We start from the raw sequence: 12301 nt of genomic DNA, 5'->3' as shown, positions 1-12301 counted from the left end.
AATATATTTGTTTCTTGTGTATATGTAGAAGCCTTTTGAAGAACCTAACAGCAATGGTCCACAGCTTTTAAGAAAAAAGCGTGCCACTCAGGCTGAAAAAAATACTTGTCAGCTCTATATTCAGACTGATCATCTCTTCTATAAGCACTATGGAACAAGGGAAGCTGTAATTGCACAGGTATTTCCAAGCCCTCTGTTTAAATAATCTGCTTTTACTTTATTTCTGACAGATTTAATTCAATTGTGTATATTATTGTTTATTTAGCTTAGAATGAATTGCTTCATTTGTTACAGTGATCCTGGCATTATTGAAGCAGCTTTTCGTATTTCACTAAAAGGATGTGATATGCCATTAAAAAGGTCCTGGGCGTTTATGCTTCCTTTAGCTAATAATCACAGCTGTAGTTTGTTGAACACTTCTGAGTAAGACTTGTCTGATTTTTCTTCTCTCAGTTCTTACTCAGACACATGCTTCCTGAAGACTTTTGTTCTGTTTGACAACCTGCCCAGCCTTTCTGTTAACACTCCCGTAGTCTTTCATTTGAAATTTTAGCACAAAATACTATGAGTTCATAACACAGTTTTCCATACCTCTAGAGTCTGCTATAGTGGAAGGTCAGAAAAGCAGCAGTAACTTAAGGCAGATGCTTTTCATTTGTCAGCATACCATTACCTGGAAAACATTTGTTGCTGACCATTTTTGACTGAAAATATACATAGCACATTTAGCATGCTTACAAATCTGACTTACAGTGTTTGTTCATTGCACTATACATACGCAGTTCAGTTGAGAAACATTTTCCAAAGCTCTGAAGTCACCTTCCAAAATCAGGAGTTCAGTGAGTTAGCATTTTTATGCTCTTGGAAAAGGTAAATGATTTTTTTTCACACTTGTTTTCTAACAGAAATGAAATAATAAAGCTCTAGAAAGTATTTTTTAATACAAAGCTTCAAATTAAGTTTTAACTGCAGTACTATATTGTGGTAACAATAAATTGAATGAGTATCACAAATAAGTATCTGAATTTCTAGTTAATATAAATATGTAAAAGAAATTTAACTTGACTGCAAAAGATTTTGCTTTTAGCTGGCATGTTAGCAATGTAAATACTAGGGTTATGAAGTGATTTATTTCCAGTACTTGCCATTAGCATTTGCTTAAGAAGGCCTGTTAGAGTTATACGGCACAATATCTTTTATGTAAAAGTATAGACTGTGCAGTTGTTATTTAAGATTAGTTGGGCATAGTGCATAGATCTTTGAACTGTGGGTACTTTTTTGGTTTTTGACAGATATCCAGCCATGTTAAAGCAATTGACACAATTTACCAGTCAACAGATTTCTCAGGAATCCGTAACATCAGCTTTATGGTGAAACGAATAAGAGTAAGTTGTGCTGCCAATGCTTGTAGCTTCACCTTTTTGCTTGGAAGTGCTATTTGTTCAAAAGACCTATTGCGTTTTCAGGGCTGTTTAGCTTTACTATTTACTGATAGTAAGTATGTAACACGAGTGTCTCTTTTGCAAATAGTTCCCTACCCCCTTTATTTGATTTGGTTTTAGTCTGTATTGTCAAAGGCATGCTATGTTATTGTTAAGTTGTAGTCAACTCTTACAAGAATCAACTTAGGTTTTACTAGTATTGACTCCCAGCAAATACTGTATTGCTCTCCAAGGACTTTAATTCTAAAATAGGTAGCTGTTATTTAGGTAAAATTTCCTTCTAGAAGTGATGATTTAAGAGGATAAATACAAACCTATGCATGCTGATGATAAGGAAAAAGAAAGGAGTGATTAAAGGAGTGAGGATATATTACACAAATGCAATTCTTTATTTTTAGAACGTTTTTTGAAATATTGGGGTTGTAATATGTCTTGGCCTGTAAATCTTTAGCAGCATCTTTAACTATTAACATAATAAGGTATTGACAACAGTAAGCATCTTAGCTGGCATTTACAAATCCATTGAAAACGAATCACTTGTAACAGTTTGTTTCAATTTACTTTTAGATTAACACGACTGTAGATGAGAAGGACTCTTCAAATCCCTTCCGATTTCCTAACATTGGTGTGGAAAAGTTTCTGGAACTGAACTCAGAACAGAATCATGATGATTATTGCTTGGCCTATGTGTTTACAGACCGTGATTTTGATGATGGAGTCCTTGGTCTGGCGTGGGTTGGAGCCCCTTCAGGTAACTGTATCCAAACCTTCAGCGCTATGAGATTAAGAAAGTATTGTAGGCACATACAAAGAAGTAGAAACTGTCCTTGAAGTTGACAGCAAGTAGACAAAGTCTCTCACAGCTGAAGCCAGTCTCTAGCTGACTTTTCACAATTTTGACTGGATGTTCTTTGATTTTTGTTATAAGAGGAACAGAATATCATATCTCACTTCAATAAGTTGTGCTGTCTTTCTGATGAGCAGTATCTCAAGAATAAGGAAAGGCATATTTCTTTTAGTAGACAAAGGTGATATTGGATAGCTTTTTATTTATGCCAGGTATGAGTAAATTGACAAAAGAGAAAGAAGTATTTCTGCTATATACAAACAGAGCTCAAAACTATGTAGCTTGCATTTTGTGGTAGAATAACACTGCAGAATCCTTAGTTTTTCTAGGTAGTGTTGGAAGCTATTTGCTTTATTTTTATCCAAAAGTAAAACTAGTGAGATGTTGTTCTGGGAGATACCAGAACAACTGTGTAACTGTTCTTGAACTGCTTCTCATTAGTTTCAATCTAGTTGTGTATTTTGAGTTATGCTGAAAAAAAAAAATTAAACCAAGTAATGGTTTCCATGTGCGCAGGATCTTGAGATGTTTGTCATTAATGTATTAGTTTTATAAAACGATATATTTAAGAGTTGTTAACCTTTAAATTCAAGTAAATAATTATGATTCAGCACAAATTCAAAGTTGTGGAAACTTCACAGAAATCAAATTCAGGAATGATCAGTGTACATTCGTTCTACAGCTTAATCCTTGATTACATGGCAGTCACTTGATGGAAGAAATAAGAGATCTCAGACTTTGCATGAGCCTGGATACTTCTATGGGAACATTATGAAGAGCTTTAACAGAGTTAAAAGTTTAAACAGAGTTTGTGGGGAAAAAAAAAAAAAAAGCAAACATTAAGCCCTTCGAGAGATGTAGATATAAATTGTAACCTCCCTTTATCCACTGCTGTATTTTCCTCTGAAGCACATTAGCTAAAGAGCACTGGAGCTATGTGGGGAAATGTGGTATGACAGTCTGCCTTTCATCTTAGGAGAGTAAAATACTCAAATAAGTGTTAGTAGAATATTTGGAGTGGAGTAGGTATGTTAATTGTCACTAATTTTAGTGACTGTGGAAAAATCGTAGGAAGCATAATACACAGGTGACCTACGTAAATAAGAAACTGAGTCTGTGATGTCTAGCCTAGTACATAGAATGAGCAAACACAGAATGAATTGGAGTGTATATTCCATAAACCCTCTTTCCAAAAAAAAGAATTTGACTGGCAAAAGTGAAGTTGCTTTGATATATTTTCATCCTTAATGCACATACTGACAAAGGTTAAATGGGATATTTCATTAAAATGAAATTTTACTCCAGAAAGTAAGGAAAGGCCTTTATTGAGTGTTTTTTTTTTTGACACCACTTCTGGCAGTAGTAGAATAGCTGAATTTTAGAATGTTCTTGGTGGCTCAGTACAAACTTCAGTTACAGAAAATTTTGGTGAAATTAAAGTCATAATTTCACAACTTTTTCAAACAGTAAGTGTGATGTACTTGATTATTGACCTTCTAAATAAGGATCTGGATAACCCACACATCAAAACCATTTTCAGCTTTAAATTGTATGGTGGAAAAATGAGTCACTTCTGCTGACAAGGCTAAATAGCTAATCTTAGGCGTTTTTTATAACTGTTCTTGCTGTGATAGATGATTTTCTGTGATTGTACTGTTTGTGTTTTTTTTTTTTTTATACTCGGTGAAATCCAATTGGGATGTAGATTGAGAACACCTGTATTGGATGTTGCACCCTGATAGTCCTGTACTGTGGGTATGATAAAATCAGGGCTTGTGCACGCAGCGAAAGCCCCAAATAAGTCTGTTTTAATAGCTATTCTAAAATAGCTAATTTCTTGTGTGAATGTATTCATTCAGTGCTGAGAGCAATAGCTTGGATAAACTTAATCTACTTTCAAAGTTGGGTTATTATTAATTACACAAAAGAACTCCTGGTCTGTAAGGATCCAATGAGGCAGTGAGTAGTTTCTTGTTTTAACTGGCAGATGAAAAGTACACAGTGTTTAAGTGACTGTTATACTTTGGTCTAAATGCAGGGAGCTCTGGGGGAATATGTGAAAAGAGCAAACTGTATTCTGATGGTAAGAAGAAATCTTTGAACACTGGAATAATCACTGTTCAGAACTATGGCTCTCATGTTCCTCCCAAGGTTTCTCACATCACTTTTGCTCATGAGGTTGGACATAACTTTGGCTCACCTGTGAGTATTACTATTGATCTGTTATTTTCAATAATTTTGAAATGCATGGTTGGTATGATTTGTGAATGGAGTTTTTACTACTTATAAGTAAGGAAAATATGATCATTAAAAAAAAAAACAACAGGTTTCTGAAGTAAGACCTTCTGTGAGTATTTTATAACATTGTTGCACCAGTTGATTTTTGTGAATTGTTTATTTCTACTAGTTCAATGTCGTATAAATAAACTGTAATATTATTCCCTAAAACTTTCATGTTTTTTTTATTGAAGACTAGGGTTGCACACATTTTTTAAATGTATTTTGGTTTATGCTAGAGTGAAGGAAGAATCAGTGCAAAATTGATTAAGATGACACTTTATTCAATGAGAAAAAATGGAATGCCTTTTTTTGTTCAATTATTTTTACTTACAGGATTACAAAAAAATGAATGAAAGGGATTAAGATAACTAGAATGGCATTTTAGAGCAAAATTCTCCTCTCGTTTAGGGGTTATATTTGTTTGTGACAAACCAAAACCAAAAGGCTTTTGTGATTTTGCTGGACTTGAGAACAAAGTGGAGGGTTTTTTTGTTGGGGGTTGTGGGGCAGGGGGCTGTTTTTTTTGTTTCTAACTTAAGTATATAGGCTTTCTACTGTTGGAAGTAATATGATATCAAGATACAACAGAAGTAATGAGTTGGTTAGAAACTGGTGCTTGCATATGTATACTTACTTCATGTACCTTGAGAACATCCCTAATACAACCGCTTTGAGTGGGAACAATAGGAACAAGCATTCCAAGTATAATTGAAAATATGAGCACGTGAAACTGAAAAAGTTAGTCCTACTGAGTGAAACATCTTTTGGATTAGTTTGTAAGATGCAATTTACAGTGAAATAAAAAAGAACAATTTCAGTCCAGGAAATAAGTAAAAGTACACATTTAGTTCTACCAAACTGTAAGTTACGCAGTTCTCACAAGTATCTTTAGCTTTAACATTTACCTACTACTTTTAGAGACATAGGTTACATTTCTGGAAAGTTCAGATACATCAGAACTGCATTGGAGTTCCTCTTGATCTTTGCAATTTATTTTTCAGTCTCATGGCTAGTATGCTAGCTTTCAGTGTGTCATACTGAATATTAGGCTTGTCACTGGAGGACAGAAACCAATTTGTTCTCTATTCTAAAGTTCTCTTTACCCCTTCCTGAAAGCAAGCAAAAAGATGGACTGCTGTTTTAGTTTTTCTTCCACATAGTAGTTCACCCTTTTCTGACTATAAAGCCATTCTTATATCAAGTTTTTTTCAAGTCTGTTTTCCTTCTGGGATGTGCATATGGGGTGTATATTCCCAAGAATTTTAATAAGCTAAAACTTGAAAAAATAGTTGCTTGTTGCTATTGTCAGTAAAACTTTTTTCTGTTTCCTTTTTATGATCTGAAAAGACTTACGGTATAAGATGGTGTTTTATGATTAAGACAGTGAGAATTAAAGTTTCGTAAAGTTAGCAAATCAAGTACCTTGTTCACATGTAGAAAAAGCAAGAAATTAGAGAAGCTGTTGCAATATAAATATTTTTTTTTTTTTTAATTTTGCAGCATGATTCTGGAATGGAGTGCACTCCAGGAGAATCCAAGAACTTGGGACAGAAAGAAAATGGCAATTTTATCATGTATGCAAGAGCTACATCTGGGGACAAACTTAACAACAACAAGTTCTCTATTTGTAGTATTCGAAATATCAGCCAAGTTCTTGAGAAAAAGAGAAATAATTGCTTTGTTGGTATGTATTTAGCCATCCTGAAAGCAGAACAGCAAAGTTGTTAATAATAAGCTTAATAAGAAATTTATTTTTTTTTAATTACTGAAGGATTCTGTAAATAAAGAATTGAGTTTGAGATCTGTAGTTTTGTGTCAAGTTCTGGGCTCCCCAGTACAGGAAACACATGGATGTACTGGAGCGAGTCCAGGAAAGGGCCACAAATATGATTAAGGGATTGCAGCATATGATGTGAGGAGACACTGAGAGAGCTGAGACTTCAGGCCGGAGAAGAGAATGCTGGGAACGGGGTGGCTTGTGTCTGTCTGTGTAAATTTCTGGTGGGAGGGAGTAAAGAAAACCAGTCCAGACTCTGCTCAGTGGTGTCCAGTGAAAGGACAAGAGGAAAGAGGCACAAATTAAAATACAGGAAGTCCTATTTATATGTGATGGCTTGGGTTTTTACATATGTTTGTTTTCTTTTCTTTTTACTGTGAGAGTGGTTGAACACTGGAGCAGGTTGCTCAGAAGGTTGTGAAATCTTTTCATCTTTGGAGATGCTCAAAACCCATCTAGACAAAGCCCTGGGCAACCTGATGTAGTTGACCCTTCTCTGAGTGAAAGATTGGACTACACAACCTCCAGAAGTGCCTTTCAGCCTCATCCTATTATCACTCCTGGCTTCCTATCTGCACAAGAAACTCCCATTGTTATCAGCAGAATCCTTTTACTCAGAAGCTTAAATTGTATGAACTGTAGGAATGACTAAACTGGGTGGTGAACAAGTAGTGCAAGTTGACTTACTTGAGTCCTAGTCTGCACAAAGTTCGACTTGAGCAGATATTTTCAGTCTTGCCTAGTTGGATGCTGTTGCAAGTCAATATTTTCTTATTTTCATATTCTTTGTACTGCTTTATACAAAATGTACTGTCATTTTTCAGAGTCTGGTCAGCCAATCTGTGGTAATGGACTGGTGGAACAAGGAGAACAGTGTGATTGTGGATATAGCGACCAGTGTAAAGATGAGTGCTGTTATGATGCAAACCAATCGGAAGATAAAAAATGCAAGTTAAAACCAGGCATATCCTGCAGGTATTGTACATTTCTGTTGTAGTACTTTTAAATAAAATACCTCATACAGCGAGTGAGAAGTTGATCAGCACAAGTATGGTATACAATTCTTGGTGCTAATTGTAGCTTGCTTTCCCTTGGTAGTCAAATGACTGTTTTCTAGTGTTTTTATAAACTTACATGATGCTGAGTTGTATCTGTGCTAATATATCCTAATACTCAGCACAGACAAGTGTGTTGAAACTTGGTCGTCTTTGTCTGAAATTTGTTGTGCAAAAGTCTTTGCAAAAGCTGCATGGTTCAGAAAAACATGACCAGTATGTTGTTTTTAAGACAGGTACAAGAAAGCATTAATTTCTCAAATAATAATGGAAGGATATTCTGAAGTTGGATCCTTCCTAGTACCATTTCTACAGTGTTGCCTAACTGGAAGATGATTTAAGGCTATACATGACCAAATGTTTTTCTCTTTTTATGCTTGTTCTATAGATGAAATTATGTTTTTAAGTCACCTAATATCTTTGCAATGTTCTACACACAGTGATTTATAAGAGCAGCTTTTAAAGATTATTAGACTTTGATGCTAAGGTGAAGGTGAAATACAAGTCAACTACTATCTTTTGGTTACATAACTTAACACAGAGGTTAAATTTTGACCTCATCTGAAAACTTAGGTGGATTTTTTTCACCCATGAGCTTTTGATCCTCTCCAGAGACAGACATAAAATATAACATCTGGTTAGCCAAAGATGAAGAGAAAGTTACTGTTGAAGTCTAAAACAGCTCAAGTTTATTATACAACGTGCAGAGTTGTGTTCTAATTAATCTTTCCTGCCTTAAAATATTACCTTTGTCGTCCTGTGAGTGGAAGTAGAAATAGCATCTGCTATGAAAATGTATTTGATGCTGTAGACATAGTAGAAGGACAATTTGTGGTCACAATAATTTTGTATGCCTTTTTTTCACCTTGCAAATTCTTGTAATTTCTTCTGGGGAGGGAGGAAAGCCTTACATTGCTTTATCATTGGTTTGTCAGATTTTCTTTTATATCGTGCATCTGGTGAGTGAGGAGCTGACTGCTTCTGAGTACACCAGGTGCTGCTGCCACCTTTTCTTTTCTGTCTTCTAAAAATCTTATGTTCAGCTGACTATAGTCTAGCTTTAAGCCCTGCTGAAACAATCTTAAATATTAGTTGCTGCATCCTTTTTCTTTTAGAATTTCCTTTTTCCAGTTTTATTTGAGATAGAAAACTTTGTGGTTCAAAGATGTTTCCAAAGACTTGTAAAACAAAATCCAAATGTAAGAATGGGTCACATAAATTGCATGTCAAAGTACTAAATACTTTAGGAAAATGATGGTAGCTATCCAATAGTGTTGTGTATCTTTAAGTCTTTTCTGTGTGACATGAGTGATTTTTTATGGCATACCATAGTTATAAAATAGAGATAATGACCTCCAGAAGGTCTGCACGATCTTCCAATGTCCACTGAATGCCATTAAGTGCGTTGTGAGTGGTGTTGAGTTATAGAATAATATGAAATGAGAACCCAGGAGGCTTTGCTTTAGTCAAGTAGTTATATACGTGTTATAACCCTCACTCTTCTGCTACTTATAATGACGTGGACTTGAATATAGCTTCAGAAAGAAATGGTTTTCCTGTGGTTGCATCAGGTAGAGTAGGATGATATGCTGGTGGGCCTTGCTATAAGACCCTCAGATACCTTCATGTAGGTGCCAAAAAGTTTTGGGGAAACCTAAGCTGTATGGCTTCTTCAAAAAGTCTTTCCTTCACAAAAACTTTGTAAGCTGCCTGTGATTTCTGATATAAGCTCTTCTGACCCATCTCCTTCCCTCTTCTCATTTATTTAAACAGTGTAAGTGGTATTTCTGCAGAAAGTAGAAAAAAAAATACTTGTGGATGTTACGTCAGTGACAGATAAATCTTGACTTATTGATTGTAATGAAACTGATACTGTCAAACTCATCAGTTATTCCTGAACTAATTTCATTAACTTTTTAATTTAACATTTTGTATATACAAGATTTGAGATGCTGTTATTTTCTGTATATCTTAAATTAAGATGCATTTGTACTATTTTTCTTATACATTGCAAATAGTTTGATTACTGCCCTGAACGGAGAAGTTGGTATTCTGTGCAGAAACCTTGTTACCTCAAGGGAGGAAAAATATTTTTCAATTTACCTTTTACTTGGCACAAATCATAAATTACTCTGAGAAGGTCTCAAGATGAATATTTATTCATAAAAGTTCACTTTTTCCTTATATTCATATTTTGTTTATTTCTAGCCCTAGTCAAGGTCCTTGCTGTACTGCAGACTGTATTTTCAAACTAAAGACTGATAAGTGTCGAAATGATTCTGACTGTGCGAGAGAAGGAATGTGTAATGGTTTCAGTGCTCTCTGTCCAGCCTCTGAGCCCAAACCAAATTTCACAGATTGCAACAGACGTACACAAGTTTGCCTGAATGGGGTATGTTTTTTTGTTCGCTTGTTTGTTTTTTTTACACTTATATGTAACTCTGCAGTTGTTTATTGCAAGGCACTGCATTGTGAAGTGATATGGTTTCAATATTTAATGGAGAACAGTGTAAGAATAATCTTCTTTCAATAGGAATGTTTTATTTATAGATTTCTGTCAAGATAACTGTGAAGGTACAACAAATATTAAGCAGCAGCTAACAAGTGTCAAGCTAGCTTTACTATTTGAGAAGGTTCCATTTAAAGTTTTTGTGAAAATGAAGCATACGAAAGTATGTTTTACCTCCTAGTGATATTTTCTCGTTTTTCCTGAGTGTTGATCAAGGAATTTCTTGCCTTAGAAAATTAGTTATATTACTGGGACATGTTGAATTTGGCCTAATGAAAATATACGGTTCTTCCCTCCCTGCCACATGCACGTAACACACGTGCAGCGATATGGAATTACTCTGAACTGCCATTAGTTTCCTGGGTTATAAAGTCCATGGTAGTTATTATTAAAAATGGATGGGAAATATTTTGTAAGTTGATCTGTGTTTACTTGAAAGGGGAAAAAAGCAGAAGTCATCCTTTTAAAGAGCTGTAAATCCTGTTGTTCTAACTCTTCATTTTCCACAATTCACTTTTTAATGAAATAATTAGCTAAAAATCTATTATAAACTTAAGAGTCACTGTGAAGATAGAGGAATTGGCTGTATAGAGTTACTTGATTTTGAAACAAGTTTGTAAATAAACTGATTTTTTTAATTTAAGTTTATTTGAAGAGTCATCCCACAGTAATTGAATACACAATATTTCCTGCCCTAAAATTTTTATTCTTATTTTCTGAGGGAAAATATTTTTGAAGACATGCTCTTGATTTGTTTTATGAATCACGGTTTTGAGTAATCATGTTTGAATGTGAATTACGGTGCATTCCAGTGCTGTGAAGCTTTTACAGAGTATCCTAAAAGAAGATAGTGTTAAAAAAAAATTTAAATCACCTTTAAAAATTCTCAAGTAAGCCTAAGCATTGAATTTGGATAGTTATAATCATTTTTTGTTATATAAACTTCAGAAAAAATTCAAACTTTTTTTTTTTTTAGCATCTCTGCAATTATGCTTTCGGCTATTAAAAATTAATATCTTTCCTAATGTCAGTTTGCTTAAAAGTGAAATTGATTTCTTCAGTTCTCTTGTTTTTGTCTCAAACAGCAATGTGCTGGCTCTATCTGTGAGAAGTATGGCTTGGAGGAATGTACGTGTGCTAGTTCAGATGGCAAGGACGATAGAGAACTGTGTCATGTCTGCTGCATGAGAAAAAGTAAGATTTGTCTGGATTGTGTAAGCATGAATATAGCAGTAGGAATATATATCTGAGGAATTTTCTGACAGGATTTTTTTATAGTTCTTGTTAGCCTGAGATCATACTATGGTTTTGGTTCATACTTATTTTTGGGTAGACATTGCTTTGTATTTTGTAGGAAATACTCAATCTATTTTGTTTTACAGAATAACTTGAAAATTTTCAGAAGTAAATATTTTGAACAATTGAACACTAGGGTATTCATGCACATATGTTTTTAAATATTTTGAACTAATCTGATTTGTATTCACTTTGCAGTGGACCCGAGTACTTGTGCAAGTACAGGGTCTAACCGGTGGGAGAAACATTTTGGTCGTAAAACCATTACTTTGCAACCTGGATCTCCTTGTAATGATTTCAAAGGCTACTGTGATGTGTTTATGAGATGTCGGCTAGTAGATGCTGATGGCCCTCTAGCTAGATTAAAGAAAGCGATATTTAATCCAGAGCTATATGAAAATATTGCAGAATGGATTGTGGTAAGTATTTTTGTCTTGCCAGTCTAATATAAAATGTTGTTGCTAATCAGTGTTCACAGCTGGTAAGTATCATTATATATGTGCAGTACTTCAGCATTCTTCAGAGTATAAACAGTCCTTGTTTTCACTGATATTTTCTATAAGCACCTTGAGTGCAGCAAATTGTTTAACAGATGGAGGGAATGAAAACAAGTGTCTTGAGTAAATATTTTGTCTTAACACATCTATTCAAACCACTATGTTTTTGTGTTAATGTTCATATTTTTTAACTCACTGTATTTTCCCATTTTAACTCTTCATATTTGAATATTCTGCTTTCTTTTAAGGAGCTGAGTGTATTGACCTCTAGCATTTCTGATAATTCATTTTTCTAATAATAGATTGGGTGGGGGAGCTATAAAGAAACATATAGCGGCCAGGTCAATGTTATATAAACTATTGATTGTTTTAGGCTTATATAGCTCTACTGTAGTGCAAGTATCTTCTGTGAGATACTCTTCTGATAATAGAATGAATCTTAAGGGGTTTTTTTGGTGTGTAAGAACTTTGATGACTTCTTTTCTTTAAAATGTTACGCTCTTTTAGGTGATGTTTCAGTGCTTTTCGATGACTTTTTAAAGGCAAAGGAGAGCCATATTTAATGACTCATGTCTCATGTGCATGCATACCTTTCCTT

At 34.5% G+C, this 12301-nt stretch overlaps 1 protein-coding gene across 1 annotated transcript in view; it reads left to right on the top strand.

The window, feature by feature from the left end:
* Positions 1-12301, top strand: part of ADAM10 (ADAM metallopeptidase domain 10) — a 49492-nt gene that overhangs the window by 34333 nt on the left and 2858 nt on the right. The window contains exons 6-14 of the mRNA XM_035553960.2: positions 29-178; positions 1293-1385; positions 2010-2193; positions 4328-4491; positions 6070-6253; positions 7171-7321; positions 9610-9793; positions 10996-11104; positions 11405-11625. Of these exons, the coding sequence (XP_035409853.1) occupies positions 29-178; positions 1293-1385; positions 2010-2193; positions 4328-4491; positions 6070-6253; positions 7171-7321; positions 9610-9793; positions 10996-11104; positions 11405-11625 (1440 nt within the window). The remainder of the gene's footprint in view (positions 1-28; positions 179-1292; positions 1386-2009; positions 2194-4327; positions 4492-6069; positions 6254-7170; positions 7322-9609; positions 9794-10995; positions 11105-11404; positions 11626-12301) is intronic.

This window comes from Cygnus atratus, chromosome 11 (genome assembly GCF_013377495.2).
Source record: "Cygnus atratus isolate AKBS03 ecotype Queensland, Australia chromosome 11, CAtr_DNAZoo_HiC_assembly, whole genome shotgun sequence".
In the NCBI taxonomy this organism is placed as follows: domain Eukaryota; kingdom Metazoa; phylum Chordata; class Aves; order Anseriformes; family Anatidae; genus Cygnus; species Cygnus atratus.
This window is presented reverse-complemented; position numbering and strand designations above follow the sequence as displayed.